Source organism: Bison bison, unplaced genomic scaffold (genome assembly GCF_000754665.1).
Source record: "Bison bison bison isolate TAMUID 2011002044 unplaced genomic scaffold, Bison_UMD1.0 scf7180017864492, whole genome shotgun sequence".
In the NCBI taxonomy this organism is placed as follows: Eukaryota; Metazoa; Chordata; class Mammalia; order Artiodactyla; family Bovidae; genus Bison; species Bison bison.
This window is the reverse complement of record NW_011495051.1, coordinates 9,692,035-9,710,527: the sequence shown is the minus strand read 5'-3', so window position 1 is coordinate 9,710,527 and position 18,493 is coordinate 9,692,035. Positions and strand designations below refer to the sequence as shown.

Below are 18,493 nucleotides of genomic sequence, written 5' to 3'. Positions count from 1 at the left end.
CCTCCACTGGTGAAGCCCACGTGCCAAGAACTTGACTGCAGGCCTCTGACCTGACATTCTCGTCCCCCCAGTACTCTGGGAGCTCACGGCAGAGGGACGGAAGCAGCATCAAGCAGGGGCTCCTGGGAGAAGCCTACCTCGTCCCCCATGTGGGGCTGAAACTCGAACTTGAGCGGGGGACAGAAGACCTGGTTACACATGTCCATGACCGTGTGCTTGTCGCTTCGGGAATCTAGGTTGCCCACGGCATTCTCAATGACGTCCAGCCCCTCGTGGCGAGAGGTCTCCAGGTTGTACTCGGCTGAGAGGTAGGTCCGGAAGGTGCGGGCCAGGCTGGCGTGAAAGCCCAAGTCACAGCACTTGGAAAGAAGCACATACAGAATGTGCAGGTGAGGGTGGTGATGTGGAGAGGGGACGTCACGGTGACTTAGGTTACCTCCTGCTCCACAGTCAACCCTTCCATGCTGGAAGCCCTCGTGCACTTTGGAATCTTACCACACAAGTCATGCCAAAGCCCTCGGAGGGAGCAGTGGGATTACAATCTGGGCAATGACAGTGCTTTTCTCAGCTTCCCACACTCACCGAGTTCTTTCTAATCTCCATGCCTTCACACACTCATACTATCTGCCTGGAAGCCTCTTCCTTTTTCTTCCTGTCTAAATATTCTTCCTTTGGGTTCCAGTTTAGAGGTCATTTCTTCTAGGAAGCCTTCCTTGATGTTCTCCCCACTCAGAGTTTACACCAGGTGTCCCATATCAGGGGTCCACATCTCCCTCTACTTCCCTCAGTGTTTAACACCTGCCACTTGGCATTGCTGCTGCTGCGGCTAAGTCGCTTCAGTCGTGTCCAACTCTGTGTTGACCCCATAGATGGTAGCCCAGCAAGCTCCCCTGTCCCTGGGATTCTCCAGGCAAGAACATTGGAGTGGGTTGCCATTTCCTTCTCCAGTGCATGAAAGTGAAAAGTGAAAGTGAAGTCACTCAGTCGTGTCAGACTCTTCGCGACCCCATGGACTGAAGCCACCAGGCTCCTCCATCCATGGGATTTTCCAGGCAAGAGTACTGGAGTGGGGTGCCATTGCCTTCTCTGGCCACTTGGCATTACATTTGCCTTTAAAGAAGCAGGGTGATGCAAGTTGAGATTCACAAGGACAAACCCACTGGCTCTTGTCCCCTGTTGTACCTCAAGACCTAGAGCTAGTAGGTACTCAGTAAAAACTTGGCAAATAAACAAATGAAAGGGCTGTGTGAAAAAGAAAGCTGAAAGGGAGGAAAAAGGAGGGTTCCGGCCTTGGAAGCAGGAATGGTGGGCACTTGAGGGCAGGGCCAGGCAGCTCCCTCTCTCGAAGGTGGTGATAATGACACTAATGTGTCCCTTTGCAGCTGAAGGAACAGCGGTGACCCTGTGACTTCCTGATGGGGTGCACCAGGGCCAGAGGAAAAGGATGCCCTCACAGAGCCTGACCAAGCACCTTCTGGGCCGGATACCTGTCTTCATGAAGACACACCAAGCAACTCCAGCTCCATCACAGCTGACACAGGAGCTGCCCCAAATCTGGTGCTCACAGCATTCCCGCCCAAATCTGGTTGTCCCGCCGGTGTGTTCTGCACAGCTGGCGCTCAGGAGCCAGTGTTCCATTTTCCTTTTACTTCAACTGCCTGATTCCTCCCAACGTAACATCCCCAAGTAAAGCTGATCTGCGTAATCCTGTCTCATTCATTATTTTCTTCCCTATGTCTGGAGGACTGGACCCCAGGGGTGCTGAACATATAACCATCTTTACAATCATGGGAAGTCCCCAGGGCATGAACTGTGTACAATTACCCTTCAATCCCCAAAACCAGTAAAGGGCCTGGTGTAGAGGAAGGTGCCTGGAAAGTGCACGCTGAACTACAATTTCCCAACCCAAATGTGCAAGGGCTGCCAGAGGCCCACTCCCACCTGGGGAGGTAGAAGCTATGGGGCGATACTCCTCTCTCAAATGCTCCCTGCCTGTCTCCTCCATCAGGGCTCCTGGGGCCACCATCCACCCCACATGTCAGCAAAGAACAAGGGCCAGCCCTCCCGCAGCTGATGACTCTCGCCAGGCAGGTCATCCACGTAGACCCCCCAGGAGCTCACGTCGATGAGGTCGGAGACGTCGTGGATGTAGTATTTGCTTATAGCTGCGTTGGTGGCTGCCAGATTCAGCAAGTAGTCGTTCCGGGCCTTGGTGCACTTCAGCTTGTTCTCAGAATACTTTGCCTGCCTCTGGAGGAAGGAAAAAATGGATGTGAGAGCAAAGCCACTGATGGGAGGGATTTGGGATTTTCTACATGGCCAGTATCTGCAATCAGCCCCTCATACGGCCCTGGGATGCCTTACTCCACGTGCTAGGTGAGTAAGATCCATACCCTGTACTCAAAGAGCTCCACCTTACACCACATGTGTGCAGCTGACAACAGCACTGCTGGGTAAGCTGCAGGCTTTTCCTGGGTTTGCCAGCACGGGGTGTAACTCACACCCCTACTCAACATCCCCCAGAGGCTGCTCGAACCCCGATGATGGCCTGTGAAGCCCTCCTGACCTGGCTCCTCTTCCATGTTCCCATCCTTTATGAGGCCCTCCTCTGTCCAGCCTTTAGAGGCCAGTTCACTCCTGCCTCTAGACTCAGACTCCTTCCCTCCGCGTGGCAGGCCACGCTTCCAGGTCCCTGCATGGTCTGCTTCTTAACGCTATTAAGGTCCTTAGCCACGGTCACATGCATCAGTGTCCCCGGCATCTTGCCTGCCCCTTCCCATGCTCTATTCTGCCCTGTTTTTCCCATTTATTTAATCTTTATTCAATTTTTAATGATTAGTTTTATTTAATTTTTAAAAGACTTTTTTTAGAGCAGTTTTAGCTTCATAGCAAAACTGAAAGGAAGGTAAAAAGACTCTGGGCATGCCTCCTGGCCCCCACACACTGCCCCCCAACCCTCAGCACCCCCTACCAGGTGGTACATTTGTTACAATTGGTGGACCTATACTGACACATTGCTATCACCCAGAGTCTACAGTTTACCCAAGGGTTCAGTCTTGGTGTATATTCTGTGGATTTAAACAAATGTATAGTGACATGTTTCCATCCTTATAGTATCAGAGCAGTTTCCCAGCCGGAAAAATCCTCTCTGCTCCACCCGTTCATCCCGCTGTCCCAAGTAATGGTTGTAACCACTGATTTTTTTTTTTTTAATGTCTCCATAGTTCTGCCTTTGTTAGAATGTCATATAGTTGGAAATATGTAGCCTTTTCAGATTGGTTTCTGTCACATGCATTTAAGGTTCCTCTATGTCTTTTCATGACTTGATAGCTCATTTCTTTTTAGTGCTGAATAACACTCCACTGTCTGGATGTCCCACAGTTACTTAGCCACTCAACTACTGAAGGACATTTTGGTCGCTTGGTTTTTTCATGAGTACTTTTCACCACCCTAAATTACATTTTTTACCTCTTTGCTAACTTGCTGATTTTCAGTGTCCCCTGTGAGGTTGGGGGCTTAATGGTCCCTGTTCATGGCTGCGCCTACAGCACCCAGAACAGTCGCTGCATACGGGCAGCATGAAGTGATTGGCACTGGCTGGATATGAGTGGTGGGGTGAGATGGGGTGTGGCAGCCAGAGGTGCAGTCTTGACCCAGTCTGAGCTGGACCGCCTCCCTGGGAAGCTGCTTCCGTCCTGGGCCATCCTGGGCAGGAAGCAGGAATGAGTCCATGGGTTGGAGAGCTGTCTCTTTGCCCCCTTCAGACAGATGAGTCCCACTGCCGAGGAGGAAGACAGCCTCCTTTAAGAAACAAGGCTACTTCCCACCAAGGCACTCTCAACCTTCCTGCAGATCACGTTCTCCTGTTTAGCGGAGACACTCCATTTTCAGCCTTTTAATTCTCCTCAGACATCTCTTCTGACCTTTATTCGGGGTCCACTTATTCTGGGAATTTCTAGCAACAAACTTCTGGCAGTCACACCCTGAACTAGCCACACACCCACCCTCCACAGAGAGTTTTGATATTCTTGGCCCATTTCCAGGGGGTTGAGACCTCTATGACCCTGAGACCATTTTCAGCCCTTCATGGACTCACAAAAGTTTATACCTGGAAAGGATATTGAAGATATCCTAGTTTAATTCATCCATTTTATAGGTGAGGAAATAAACATTGAAGAGAAGTAGGTTGTCCAAGAGCCAAATGACTGATTAGCATACAATCCTGAACTCAAACTTAAGTTTCCAGACCTCTCTAACCAATGCTGTCCCTACCCTTCTATAGATCCCCTTATATTGTAGCTCTGTAATTCCCTGCCTGGTTATCTTACTTTTGAAAGTCTATTTCTAGTGTAGTCTCGGACATATTATATCGAAGTATATTCCCAAAATATTGTATCAATACAGCCAGCACCACTATCTAAATTTAGAGTATTTTCATCACCCCAAAGGAAACCCTGTACATTAGCAGTCACTCTCCATTCTTTTCTGCCCCAACTCCTGACAACCAATAATCTGCTTTCTATCTATATACATTTGTCTATTCTGGACATTTCAAATAAACAGAATCATATAATATGTGGTCTTTTGTAACTGGTTTCTTTCACTTAGCACACTTGTTTTCAAGGTTCATCCATGCTGTATCTGTATTCATTCCGTTTTCATGGCTGAAGATTCCATTATAGGGATTTACCATATTTTATTCATCAGTTGATTGTTTCTAGTCTTTGGCTATTATGCATGAAACTGCTATCAAGTTCCAGGAGTGGAATTGCTGAGTTATATGGTAACTCTATGTTTAACATTTTGAGGAACTTTCAGACTATTTTCCAAAGTGGCTGCACCAGTTTACATTCCCTCCAGCAATGTATGATGGTTCCAGTTTCTCTACATCCTCACCCACACTTGTGGTTATCTGACTTTTATATTTCAGCCACCATGGAGGGGCTGTGCTTTCGACTTGGATTTCCTTAGTAACTAATGATGCTGAGCATCTTTTCATGTACTTATTGGCCACTTACATATGTTGTTTAGAGAAATGCCTATTCAAATCCTTTGCCCATCTCTTAATGGGGTCGCTGCCTGTTTATCGTGAAGCATGTTTTTCTTTGGCTTTGGAAATGACTCTGATATTTCATTTGCCTCTGGTTACTTTTCCAGCTTACCCAGGTCCTGTTGGATTTTATTCCCACTCAATCTCCTATAATGAGAGCTGTAGGATCATATAATCGTCGGTCTCACAGAATTAGTCTCATAGAATTAGTCTAATAGAAGCCTAAATAAACATCTGATGCAATGTTTGGCAAATAGAAAAAGCTCAGAAATGTTTGCTGATTATATGGAATGAATGAATGCAGAGAATTCAGCAAGAAAATCATAGCCCTTTAAGAAGAAAGGAACCTAAGAAGTAACCTAATCTAGGATGAAAAATGGCAGGATGCACACTGCCCCTTTAAATTCCCTGGCCATGGCAGACCTCATTAATTGATCACCGTACTATCTTTAACTAAAGCCTTGAGGGGGCTCATAATCCTCAACATAAGGCTCTGGGTGCAAGTGTGCATACCAAGTCACTACATTTGGTCTGACTCTTTGTGACACTACAGACCATAGCCCACCAGGCTCCTCTGTCCATGGGATTCTCCAAGCAAGAGTACTGGAGTGGGTTGCCATGCCCTCCTCCAGGGGATCTTCCTGACCCAGGAATTGAACCAGTATTTCTTAGTCTCCTGCACTGGAGGCAGGTTCTTTACCACTAGCGCCACCTGGGAAGCCCAGGGCTCTGGGTAGCCACTACCAATTGATGACAGTTCATATGAGAAAGGAGATTTGTTCATAATCACTGTCAAATTTTAAAACTGAAGTTCAGAGGGTTGTTATAAATGTGGCATCTGCAAAAATCAGCCTGTCTGACTCCAAAACTAGCACTTTCACCATGTCACACAAAAGCACTTCTCCAGCATCAATACACAAGGATTCTGTATGGCCCGGCTTTGGCCTGGCAGTGGCAATTTCTTCAGAATGGTTCTTTAGCTGGTTCCCAAGTGTTGGTTGGTACCCCAGTGCTATTGCCTCTTGTTGGGACACATTAAGGCCCAGTCAGCACCCCCAGCCACTAAATCGACCTCCAAGGCAGGCTCCACCCACACTAATGCCTGGTGATTCTTGCCAGAAGATGCTCCCTGCACGAGAGTCTCATCACAGTTCAGCTCTCCAGCCAGCTGAGCATCTCTCCTTCTGCTGACCTTGGCCAGAGGCCTAACAAGTGCTAGCAGAGGCATGGCCAACCCTGCCTCCACCACAGCACTGCCCCCTGAGGGGAGCAGCTGCCGACAGCATTAATCCACCCCCAGACACTCGGGGTGCAGAGCGGGAGGCCCAGGCTGGAGGGAGCCTGACCCTCCCCTTCCTGCCTCGTCCCAATCCCCAGGGCCTCTGCTCACCTTCTCCTTCATCTTCTCGATCTTCTTCACAGAGCTGCGGCGCTGGGGCCGGTCCTCATGCCGGAGCAGGTTCATGCTGAGGTCTCCTGACTTGTTGAACTGCTTCTCCTCCTGCTTCTCGGCCTCCTTCAGCTTGCTTTCCGCACTGATGCTCTCTGCATGGTACATGTGGTAGGTTTTCATGACCTGGGGACACATGAGCGCAGGCAATCAAAAGGCTGTTACAGCCCAGCACGGGTGGCCCTTAGTGCGGCCAACTCCCTTCCAACTTTGGTGCTCTGGTCAGCTCTGCCCCTGCCCTCTTCCCATGACATGCTCTGAAACCCCTAGGCTCTTCATTTTTATACAAGCTGTCTGAGGACTGGAGATGATGACTATCATCATTAAGGCCTTGCTGAGTGCCAGGAATGAACCAGTAAAGAGGAAATTAAAAGGGCCACTGCAGCTTCTGAGCTTCTGGGGGCTCTGGGAAGTGATGTAATGAACGTGGCCTTCCTCAGCTGGCCCCCGCCCACCCAGCCCTGCCAGCTGTGTGGCTTGCCTCCCTCTCCCATCGCTTTCCCAGTGTCGATGGAAAAGGCTCTCCTTAGGTGCTCGTGGGATTTCCATGGGATCATCCTTCTTACTTACACACAAATCATTTTCTCAGCTGTTTCCTTAAGTAAATTTGGCCTGCAAATGGCTCTGTTCCCAAAAGGAATATTATTGGTAACCTAATAGATATTCTATGTTCTCAGAAATAAATTCATCCTTAGCTACTATAAAATTGATTCCTTTAAAGCAAATTGCACAGTGCTACCCTAATTCCATATTAAGAATTAGATATTGCTATAACAAAGGAATTTTTGAGTCAGAAGAAATTCTACACATCATCTACTCCAACCACCAAGTTTTACGAACAGGAAAACCAAGGTGTAGAAAAACAAAGTGGTGTATCCAAGATCATACAGTATTATCAGTATGGTTTCCAGACTTTACATCCTTGTGATCGTCTTAAGAATCAAGATACCGAACACTCCCATCACACCAACAAGATCCCTCGTGCCCCTTTCTGATCCATCCCCACCACTTACCCCAGCCCCCTGCAGTCACTGATTTGCTTTCTGACACTGCAGATTGGTTTTGTGTCTTCTAGAACTTCACATATATGGACCCATAGAGTATAAACTCTTTTACACCTACCCTTGTTCACTCAGCATAATTTTTTCGACATTCTCCCATGTTTCTGCATGTATCAGCAATTCTTTTTTTATTGCTGATTAGTATTCCCTTGTATGGCTATACCGCAATTTGTTGATCTGTTCACACATTGATCGTTATTTGGATTGTGTATAGTTTCTGGCTATTATGAACAACACTGCTGAGAATGTTCACATACAATTCTTTCTGTTGATGGATGTTTTCGTTACTCCTAAGTAAATAGGAGTGGAATAGAGGGTCATAGATTAAATATAAATGATATACGTAACCACAGTAAAAATTTGGTCTCAGACTTTTAATACTATCATATCATACTGTCTCCTTCATTCATTACCATTTGCTCAGCAGATGTATTTGGAGCAGCTTTAGAGCAAGCGAGGCCAGTCCTATACCAACAGTATTCTATCTCCCAGTCCCCAACTAGGTCTATACTTTCCCTTTGCAATATCAAGTTCATGATCGTCTTTCTATGCTAAAGAACACAAGAAATTTCTGGAATTCATGGCTCCTGAGCCTTGTTGGTCCTTTTCTCCTGCTGTTTGGACAATTAACAGTAGCTAATGGAGCAGAGGTGATCCCCCGGGGATGGGACATGCTTCTACCTAACCAGGCCCTTTAAGTCAAAGAACTCCGATTGAATTACTGGCCAACGTTATTATCTCCTTCACGTCAAAGTTCTGTGAAGTTAGATTATTAGAATGAGATTCTAATAAGATTCTGTGATTCTTACCATGAAATCACAGCATGGATCTGTTGTTAAGGAAGTTTGTCATACATCATGAGTCAGCAGGGTCAACACCTATTGTAGAGCAGGTTAGGTAAGAATGTGGACTCTGGCCTAAATATCTGGGCTGAATCCTGTTGCTGCCACTCACCAGTTGTGTGATCTTGGGCAAGTCACATAACCTCTCTGACCTCTGCTCCCTCATCTATAAAATGGGGATAATAATAGCACCTATCTCATAGGTTTGTGGTGAGACTAAATAAGTTAATTTTTTAAGATACTGAAATCAATACCAACTACACAGTAAAAGCCACGTAAGCATAAGCTGCTACCATTGCCACCACCATCTACATGTCTGATTTGGGCTGAGGGTTTGAAAATCTTGAACTTACTTATTTGACTTCAGGAAAATACAAACTCTAGAAACCATTAGCTAATGTGGGAAAAAAAATTTATTCTACACCACATTTCTCCCTCCTTTCATCCTGAAAACCTCTCCAAATTTCAAAATAAATGAAAACTTCCAGTCAACTTGTCTTTGTGGAACTTGATGAGAAGACTTCTCTGCATCCGGCCCCTTTTTTTTTTTTTGGAGTTGCTCTAAAGCTTCTAAAGAGGCCCTTCTTGCTGGTTTCATCCCTTCCTTCATCCCCTCCAACTTCTCTAAGCTTACTTCTAAACAACTCAATGGGCCAGAAAATGTGCTGGATCAAAGTGTTTTCGACATCTAGTGGCCAAAGGCAATGACTGCAGGTTTATGGATGACCAACGTAGTTGCCTATTTCCAACAATCTTTAAGCCATGGCTCCTGGAATGGAATGTGACTCAGATCTGGGAAGCCTGCTGAAGGCTGTCTCTGGGCCCCCATTCTCGAACCTTTCCTTGACCCCTCCACCTTTACAGACACCACTGGCGTCTGCATTCCTGCCCTGTGCTGCTGGTGCTGTTCGTTTCTGAACTCCATTTCCTTTCTGGGTTCAAGGATTCCTGCAAAATCCATTTTTTCCCCCATTTCAGCTGCTGAGGTCTGCTTATCTCAAGCACTGATTTATCGTGTGGGTTGGGTAGTTCAGAGGAAGAGACAGCACTTCAATTTGCACCTAGAGCTTCCCATCCAATCATTCACGCATCCATTCATCCAAGTGATCAAGGTCAGCATCCCAGCTGGGCTTTCTCAGCCTCCCACATTTTCCTTTGGCTACTTTTCTACTCCTCTTGAATCACAGAGTACTCTTCCTGCCCTCCATCAAGCCAGATTCCCAGAGTAGTCTCTGAACTGCATTCCAAAAGCCCCATGATTGGAGAACACAGCCCAGTGACCCTGGGGTCAAACTCTACGTGATTCAATTGGTAATTCCTGATCCCAAGAATCATGGTGAACTGGACTGCCCAGGGACACTTATGTCAGACAGCTGCTACAAGAAAGCTCACCTGGGGACCTCTCTGAAGTGAGTCTATTTATGCCCAGAACCCTCTAGATGCTTCCTTTATTTAATTACCTGAAACAGGGGCTTTGGCATGAAAGACCCTTAGCTCAATGGTCCAGAACAGTCTGCTTAATATTGCCAGTCCAGGAGGTGCTGAATAATATTTAAATTTACCTATTACTTCAGACTTTGCAAACCTCTCTTTTTATTATCCATAAGGAGCATTTCAATTAATCCTGGGAGGCAGCAGAATAATAATAATAGCAGCTAACATTTACTGAACACTTACTACATGCCAGGCCTACTTCTAAGCACCTCACAGACATTGATTCACTTATTTTTCACACAACCCCTATGAGGTAGACTATATTCTGCCTGCTTTACCAACGAGGAAACCACAACATAGGGATGAAAGGGTGCTCTGCACCATGGAGACTCAGGAGACCTGCTTCTGAGACTTGACCCTCCTACCACTTGCCGGGTGGCTGTGTGGCAGAGGCTTGACCTCTCTGTGCTGCCTGGCAAAGACCAGGGGGGGCTTGCAGAGACCTGGGGAAGCTGTGACTGCAGAGTGGCAGGCTGCCAGCAGTGTGGGGGTGGGGAAGGGAGCAGAGGAGGATGCAGGAGTTCAGTCAAGTCACTGGGACACAGTCTTCAACCTGGGATCTCTGGAAGGGCCTCAGAGACACCCAGAAGCTTACTGCCAGATGGGAGTTCACTTTCCAGCCCTCGAGATCCTATCAGGGACAGCCTTTCAGAAGAAGTCTAGCACAGGTTGAGAAGTACTAGGCAGGGATATGTAAGTGGAGACCACTGTTCTTGGCCCCAAATCAGTTTCATAGGTTCTCAGAGATGCTCCAGAAACCTTGATATATTATCCTGTCACTGAAGGAGACTGAGGCCCAGAAATGACAAGTTTGGGTCCTAAGTCATACAGCAAGCCAGATGGCCAGGCTGTCCATCTTTCCTCTTCTGGTGATCATGCTGCCTTTGCTGTGCACGCTGTGCCTCCTGCATCTTCCCAAAGCCTCAGATCATGATAATAGGAAAGTATTATCTGCACAGTTCTTCAAATCCAGATTTAGATGCAAAAGAAGGCAAAGGCAATCTGGAAGTTCACATCATTAATAAAGGGACAGACTGGGGCAGGATAAGGATCAGTTTTTAGAAAAAAAGGTTCTCAATAATGCAATTCTGTGTACGTGTCCTCCACCCAACAGGAAGGGCCATCCCTGGGCCACACAAGAGTTGTGAATGAAGTGAGACCCTGGGCCAGAGCATAACAAAGACATCCTTAAGGAAAAGAGAAGTACCCAAACTTCAGTCTGACCACCACACTCTGTGCTGCCTACGTTCTCCGTAGAAGTTCTAATCACTGTCTTACTCATTTTGCACCTTTATAAACGGTCTCGCCCAACTCGAGTGCAAAGTCGATAAGGGCCAGGACACCATCCATGATCATAATCCCTGTATTAGAGCAGAGATTGGTACCCAGCAAGTATCAGTGTATATTCGCATGAATAAATGAATGACAGCTAGATGGCTGGCTGGATAAAGTGGTGGCTGGATAGGCAGATAGGTGGGTGGGTGGAAGGAGGCATGGCAAGATGGATAGATGGGTGGCAGGTGGATGAATGGATGGATGGCTAGATAGATGGGTGAGTAGGTGGAAGGATGGGATGGACAAGGATAAAATTGAGTCTATTGCTTTTGCTCTAATGAATATATAATCTTTGGGGGTAGGGCAACAGCTACACCTTCAATTGCTAAATATTTATGGAACAGCTCATGATGGGCCTGGTACTGCACTCGGACCTACACGAGGAAACACTACAATGTAGAAGACAGAGACAGTCTCACTGAATACACACTCTAGTAGGGAGACAAACATTGTGCAAGTGATTATCACAGCATATGAGAAGTGCTATGATGAGGGGAGTAAGGGCTGCTAAAGGAAGGCTTCTTAGAGGGGAAGTGATACCTAAACTAAACTTTGAAGGAAGAGCAGCTGTCAGATGGGTGAACAGGGTGTGGAGTGGGGGAGGACCGTTCCAGACAAAGGGAGCAACGTCAGTATTAAGCCCAGTAGAAACGTGAGCCAAACAGGTTTGAGGAACAGCTTACAGGTAGGAGAACACCAGGTGCTTGTCTGAAAACCAGCCAACGGAGCCACTTTCTTCTCCTCCCCGAGCTTCTCTCCCTCAGCAGACATCTGCTGTTTTTCTCTGTCGAGGATCAGCCAGTCCTCCTCCTTCTGGAATGGCTTCCTGATTTTCTTTGAGGAAATCCCCCAAATTCCCTTCCACCGTTCTCAGCCCATGTGGTTCAAGGGAAACCGACACCACCCTCCAATCCTTGCATGTGGGCAGGAGACCCAGGCCTGACCTGTCAGTAAACATGATGTTAATCCGGCTGCAGTGATGGGACCCCCAGCCTGGCCAGTTAGAAACAGCCCTTGGGCTCTGCTGGAGACAAGGGGAAGGCAGTGTTTGCTGTCCACTAGGGGGCGCTGAGCTGATAGGAAGTGAGCCTGTAGGGGGCGGGGATGGCGGGGCATGGACGTGGGCCAACTTTATCTCCACAGGAGAGAAGCCTCCTGTAGAGAAAAACAACATCAAATGAGGGAGGGGATGGTGGAAGGAAGGAAAGAAGGAAGGGAGAGAGAAAGAGAGACAGAAAAGAAGAAAAAGGGAGGGAGGGAATAAGATAAAAATGGAGAAGATGTCGTTCTGCTGCTTTTGCTCTGGTGAGTATATTGGCGGCTGGGGGCAGGGGGAGGGCAGCTGCACTTCCAATAATTAAGTATTTATTGAACAATTTATTATGTGCAGGCACTGTATACCAGGTGCTGCAAATTCTACTGTGTGGAAGACAGATAGGGTCTCTGCGCTTAGATTACACACTCTGCTGGGGAGAAAGACAATGCAATTAGTGGGTCAGCCTCCGAGATTCAGTAAGTTGCCATTTTTACATGTCAGATTGTCCTGGCTTTCTGTCTCTTGCTCCTGAATGAGTCCCAAACGGTGGACTTCCTTCCGCACTAGATTTCCCACTACCCAGATCACCCCTGGCCTCTACTGGCCAGACTTAGTGTCTGACTCACACTGACTGGCTGAACAGGGGCTACTCATCTCGGGTCCTGGCTTCCTGCTTCTGTGCCTCCCTCTCCACCCAGGAAAGTCCACTGTCATTCAGCTCCAATCCAAGACCATCTCTTCTCCGCTCACACCGTGTCCATATCCCTGCTGACACCTGTCACATGGCCAAGCCATGACCCATCCTCTGGACACATGGATCATCAGTAAACGTCAGCTGTGTGAAGGAATGTCTCCATGGGAGAGCTGAGAGGGGTAGGGAGGTTGTCTAGAGGGAAACCTTATTGCCCTCATTCTTCTAAGGACCACTGCCAGCCCTAGATGACACTGGGCACACGCCTGGCCAGCAGGCTGTGACAGGCCGGCAGGGCCTGCCATGCCCTGGTCTCCCTCCCAGGGCGGCATGAAGAGACAAGCCTGAGAGGAACCTCAGAGTTCCTCTAGCTTCCTGTCTTCATCCTGCAGATGTGGAATCGAGGACCAAAGCCCAGCTAACTTGCACTGCATCAGGGTTTCCCAAAGTGTGCAATGGGAACAACTTACTTGTGTTAGAGAAGTGATTTCAGGTGTTACAGACATGTTATTAACTCTTTTCAGTTCTCTTGGAATCCTTCTGATTATATTAGGGGGAAAAACTCAGCTCAGTGCTCTCATATCTAATGCCTGCCTTGGAGGCAGCACCAAGAATTAATATTGAAAGGGACAGTTAGGGAGTTTGGGATGGACATGTACACACTGCTGTATTTAAGATGGATAACCAACGAGGACCTATTGAATAGCACAAGGAACTCTGCTCAGTGTTATGTGGCAGCCCGGATGGGAGGGGAGTTTGAGGAAGAAGAATGGATACATGTTTAGGTATGGTTGAGTCCCTTTGTTGTTCATCTGAAACTATCTCAACATTTGCTGATCACTATACTACAATATAAAATAAAGTTTTTTAAAAAGAATTAACATTATTTTTTCTCCGTTTAGCTAATGGAAACCTTCTTTTATGCCAGTTTGTTTTCACTCACTAATGTGAAGTGTCATTTCCTTCCAAAATATATATGTGTGTGTGTATGTGTGTGTGTGCATGTGCTCGGCACTCAGTCGTGTCCAATGCTTTGAGGTCCCATGGACTATAGCCTGCCAGGCTTCTCTGTCCATGGAATTTTCCAGGCAAGAATACTGGAGCAGGTGGCCACTTTTTTAATATACGTGTGTTTATATAAATAGTTGAATGTATTTATGTAAGCAACTTCTGCGGGTAGACTTGGAGCAGGCCCTGCCACGCCCCGACTGGGTGGCCTTGGGCTGGCTACCTGGCCTTTCTGTGCCTCACACTGCTTGTCTCTAAAATGGGTGGTAACAGCACCACCTACCTCAAAAGTGAACTGAGCATGAAAGAATTAAGACACTGGGCGTTGAGACCCATTTCTGGCATGTGATAAGCTCCATGTAAGAGTGGAGGCTCTAAGCACTAATGAAATGAAACAATCTCCAAAACATAACAATAATAGCAAGGTGCAGAGCAAGCTGCACAAGGCCCAGCTGGTGCCCCTGTGCAGGATACGTGTGTCCATGTACCTTGGTGATGAATTACATCTCTCTCCAAGGAGTCACCCGCTGAACTAGAAACTAATAACTGGGCACGTATGGGAGGAAGGGGAGAGGCAGGTAATAGGAGACACGCTTATCACTTGGTACCTTTTTGTACTGTTTAACTATCAGGGATTTTTTCCATTGTGCATGCATTATCTATCTCTAACTTTAAATATTCAACAATTCTTTACAAATGGTCTCTCTGGCTCGAGTATGAAGGATGGGAGGATGGGAGATGGGAGACCAATCAGGAGGTGGCTGAACTTTTTTAGGCAAAATATTCTCTGAGCTCGAGCTAGCCTACTGGAGCTGTAGGCAGGAGGAGAGAGGGAAGGAAAAATGAAAAATATTTATGCTTCACTTTCATAAACACACAATGATTTAACACTGATATTTGCCAGGCACTGTGCTATGCTCTATGCCACTCACTCATGGAATCCAGAGGATGAGGTGGTAAATCCCCATATTCTAGGGGGCTGAGACCCAAAGGGTTTGACAAGTGACAGGGCCTGGAACCCAGATCCATTTGGTTCTAAAAACCTGTATTCTTTTCAGTACACATGGCTGCTTCTCCATAAATTAATTACAACAGGGAGAGGTGTTTTTTTTTTTTTTTTTAAAGACTTGATTCAAAGAAAACTATTAAGTAAATGGCACAGAGCCCAATGGCATGATGAAAGCACGGTGCTTATATTTCAGTGATGACAGATGTCAATCCAGAAAGATACACAGTGAAGCTGGCATGGAGCTGGGGCCAGAACCCAGGTTGCAGGATCCCGTCTCAAGCTCTCTCTACTATTGCATCCCTGAGAATGGTCATCGATAGGGAGACAGGGAGATGCCACTGCAAAAATTTATCTGAGGGCCCAGAATTGATTTCACACGCCTAAGCCCAGTGCAAATCAAATCGAAGATAGAGTAAGTAAAAGGTGGAGCCCATCTGTTACTCCAGTGTCCACCTGTCACCAGCAGTGGGCTCGTATGGATGCTCCTCAGGTCCCTCCACATCGCCCTGAACCAAGTCTCAGGGCCCCGCTAGCCATGCTGGGCTGGGAAGGCAGACCCAGCAGCCCTGCCTGGGGGAGCCTCAAGCAGAGCTCCTGAGCCCGGAGGAGGGGCCAGGTGACAGATGCTACAATGTTTGTTAGTGCAAAGCACAACAGGTGCATTTTGTGATGTAGAACTATTGAAAATCTGAACATATTTTTAGCTGAACAACAAAAACAGAATGTGTTGTTTCTGTTTTGTTTTGGCTTTGCTTCTTCCAGAAGGACTGGCACACTGGCCCACATTCTCGACCTCTGCCCTTCTTTCCTCCCAGGCCAATACACGATGAACAAGAGCCATATTGTGCCAGGCTGATGGGAGTCTAGGGGAAAAGAGGTGAGGTGTGACGCGGGGTGTGCATGTGTGTGTGTGCGTGCGCCTTGGCATGTTTTAGAAAGAAGGGCACCTCAAGGTGATGAGGACTAGGCAGAAGGAAGCCTTGTCAAGTGAATGAATGAACCAATGAACAAATGAACTAACAAAATGCCCAGCCCTGCAGTCTTCTCGGTGTCCTTCCTGATCCCAGATGGGGACAAGTCTTTTCCCTAAAGTGGGAGATGGGCAACCTTAAGCATTCATCTCTATCATCATTATGCCCTTACCACCTCTTCTATAAAACATTACAAGAAAAAACATGGGATTCCTGGACAATCCTTTCTCAACATCATTTCCTTTTTAGTCCCTGTGGTCATGACTCGGGCTGGGGGAGGAGGGAACATCTAAAGGCTTGCAAAATCAGGCATGGTAACCAGAAAGAAATCCCCAATAACAAAGCGTGGAACTGGGGTCCAGAGTGCCCCCAGTAGCGGGGTGCTTCGGTAGATTGTTTACAAAGATGGCCTCAGCAGTGGCTCGATGGCCTCAGGGAGATCACTTTGCATTGGCACTTCAGAAGCAGTTTGCCTCTCCACCCTACAACTGTGGACTTGGCTGTGTGACTTGATTTGGGCAATGAGCTGTCAGCACATGTGACACAAAGGCTTGAAACCCCACTGGTGTTTTCCCATTTGGAGCTCTTTTTTTTTTTTTTGATTGGTCAGGAAATTTTAGCTATATCACTGGCTCCACTGGAACCCAGCCCAAATCACTAACCCACAGAATCATGAACAAATAAAATAGTTGTCATTTTCAGACACTGAGTTTTGACATAATTTGTTACACAGTCATTGATAACTGATACAGCCTTAAGCAAGGCTTTATTTCTTTGTACCTCAGTTTCCTTATCTGTAAAATGTGTGTTAATTAAATGATACATATAAAGTATCTAAAAGTGTGAAATACATTCTGGCCATGGTTGTTATTACTATCCTTGTTTTGACGATAAGGAAAAAGGACGATATTTGACTTGGCTGAGCTGGGAGGTCGTGCAGCAGAAATTCAAACCCACCTCCCCCTGTAATGTTTGCTCTGCTACGATCATATGTTGTCTCCCCTACTGAGAATTCCTTTTCTCTTCCTCTCTACCTGTCTGCTTTGCTAATTCCTACCATCTAAAGGCACTGGGCTCAGAACTCACCCTGGATTTCAGTAAGCCTCCGGGAGCCAGCCCTTCACCTTCTGAATCCTCAGTGAGTCTCTCATGAATGCCCACACTCCCCTGTCATTACCTCACTCAGCCAATCTGTCTGGACTGCCTTCTAGGTGGCAGCACCACCCTCGGGGACAGCGGTGGGGACACTACAGAGAACCTGGAGCCACCGCCGGGGACCCCCAGTCCAGGTGCCCTCCCTCCGAGTCCACGTATCCAGCCCACGCTAGGCTCTGACCAGTTCACAAGTTTACTCTCATCTTCCCGGGCAGGTTCTAAATTCCTTGCAGACAAAACCAGTTTCTTTCATTTATTCACAGATCCCTCCTTCCATCCCTGGGAATAACAGGGATGTACAAGACACTTCAAAGACCAGCTCTTGAAATGTTCACAGCCTGCTGCTCTTCCTCCTGTGGTGCTAAGACCATAGAAGGCAGTCCCAAATATCTGAATGTAAGTGAATTTCTGGTCAACGATAGAAAACTCAGTGCAGACAACAAATGACCTGGTGGGGGTGGGGGTGCTGCGGGCACTGCCAGAGTCTCACTTTTCTGCAGCAAGTGGCAAAAGGAGAGAGTGGGGAGGGGCTGCCCCTTCCTTCCCCCTCAGTTCTGAGGCCATTGAGAGGCCTCTGGGAGATGGGAAGAGGAACCAACCTGCCCACCTGGCCTGTTTGTCTAATACCAAGGGCATGCACTTCTGTCCAGACACCCTGCCCCACGGCCAGCAGGGACACATGTGTGTAGGCACCAGCATCACCCTCTTGGTCCCTAACAACTGCCTGCCCGATCCAGCCCACAAACTGGAGAAAGCTTCTATTGCCAACCTGAGTTTCACTGAGAGCTGAAGAAAGACACAACAGCCAGGTGCGATCTGAGGCTTTGGGCCTCGAGTGTAGCGCTTCTCACCAAAATCTGACTCCAGGGAGTGTATATGCCAACTGAACAGACAGGGCAGAGAACTTCAGGATAACACAAGGAGTTTTTTAAAGCAGCCGCAGAAATTTGAGGCCCAGAGGTGACAGCTTTCTTAAGGTGGTGGAGCTCGGTCTAGGCTTGCAAACTGAGTATGACACAAGTAAGTGTAAGAGGACAGAGGGAATAACAGGGGTGAAGGAGCCAAGGTGGGGGGATTTGGGGGTGAACAGAGAGCACCCAGGAGGGGCGCCCAGCTGAAGCCCAGAGGAAAGCTTCGAGATCTGAGTGGGAGCAGCCAGGATCCCAAATACAGACCCAGGTGCTAGAATACCATGGAAGTGAAGTGCCTGAGAAACAGGAAAAGGTCCTGGATGGAGAACAAACCCTCTGCAGAGAAACATTTCATCTGGTTTCCGGTCTCGCCCCGTTGTCACCATGCTCCCCCGCCGCAGGAACGCACAGCCTGCCTCACCCTCACATGCTCCAGGGAGCTGGAGACAGAGTGTGAGATAACTGTGGGCTCCAACACGC

General features: G+C 47.5%; 1 protein-coding gene across 3 annotated transcripts in view; it reads right to left on the bottom strand.

Annotated features, from left to right (window-relative positions):
• SRGAP3 (SLIT-ROBO Rho GTPase activating protein 3) overlaps positions 1–18,493 on the bottom strand; it is a 243,994-nt gene that overhangs the window by 60,230 nt on the left and 165,271 nt on the right. For all 3 annotated transcript variants that reach the window (XM_010828406.1, XM_010828404.1, XM_010828405.1), the window contains exons 5-7: positions 6,441–6,626; positions 2,122–2,250; positions 138–359 (exon numbers count right to left, since the gene is read on the bottom strand). In XM_010828406.1, coding sequence (XP_010826708.1) covers positions 138–359; positions 2,122–2,250; positions 6,441–6,626 — 537 coding nt within the window. The remainder of the gene's footprint in view (positions 1–137; positions 360–2,121; positions 2,251–6,440; positions 6,627–18,493) is intronic.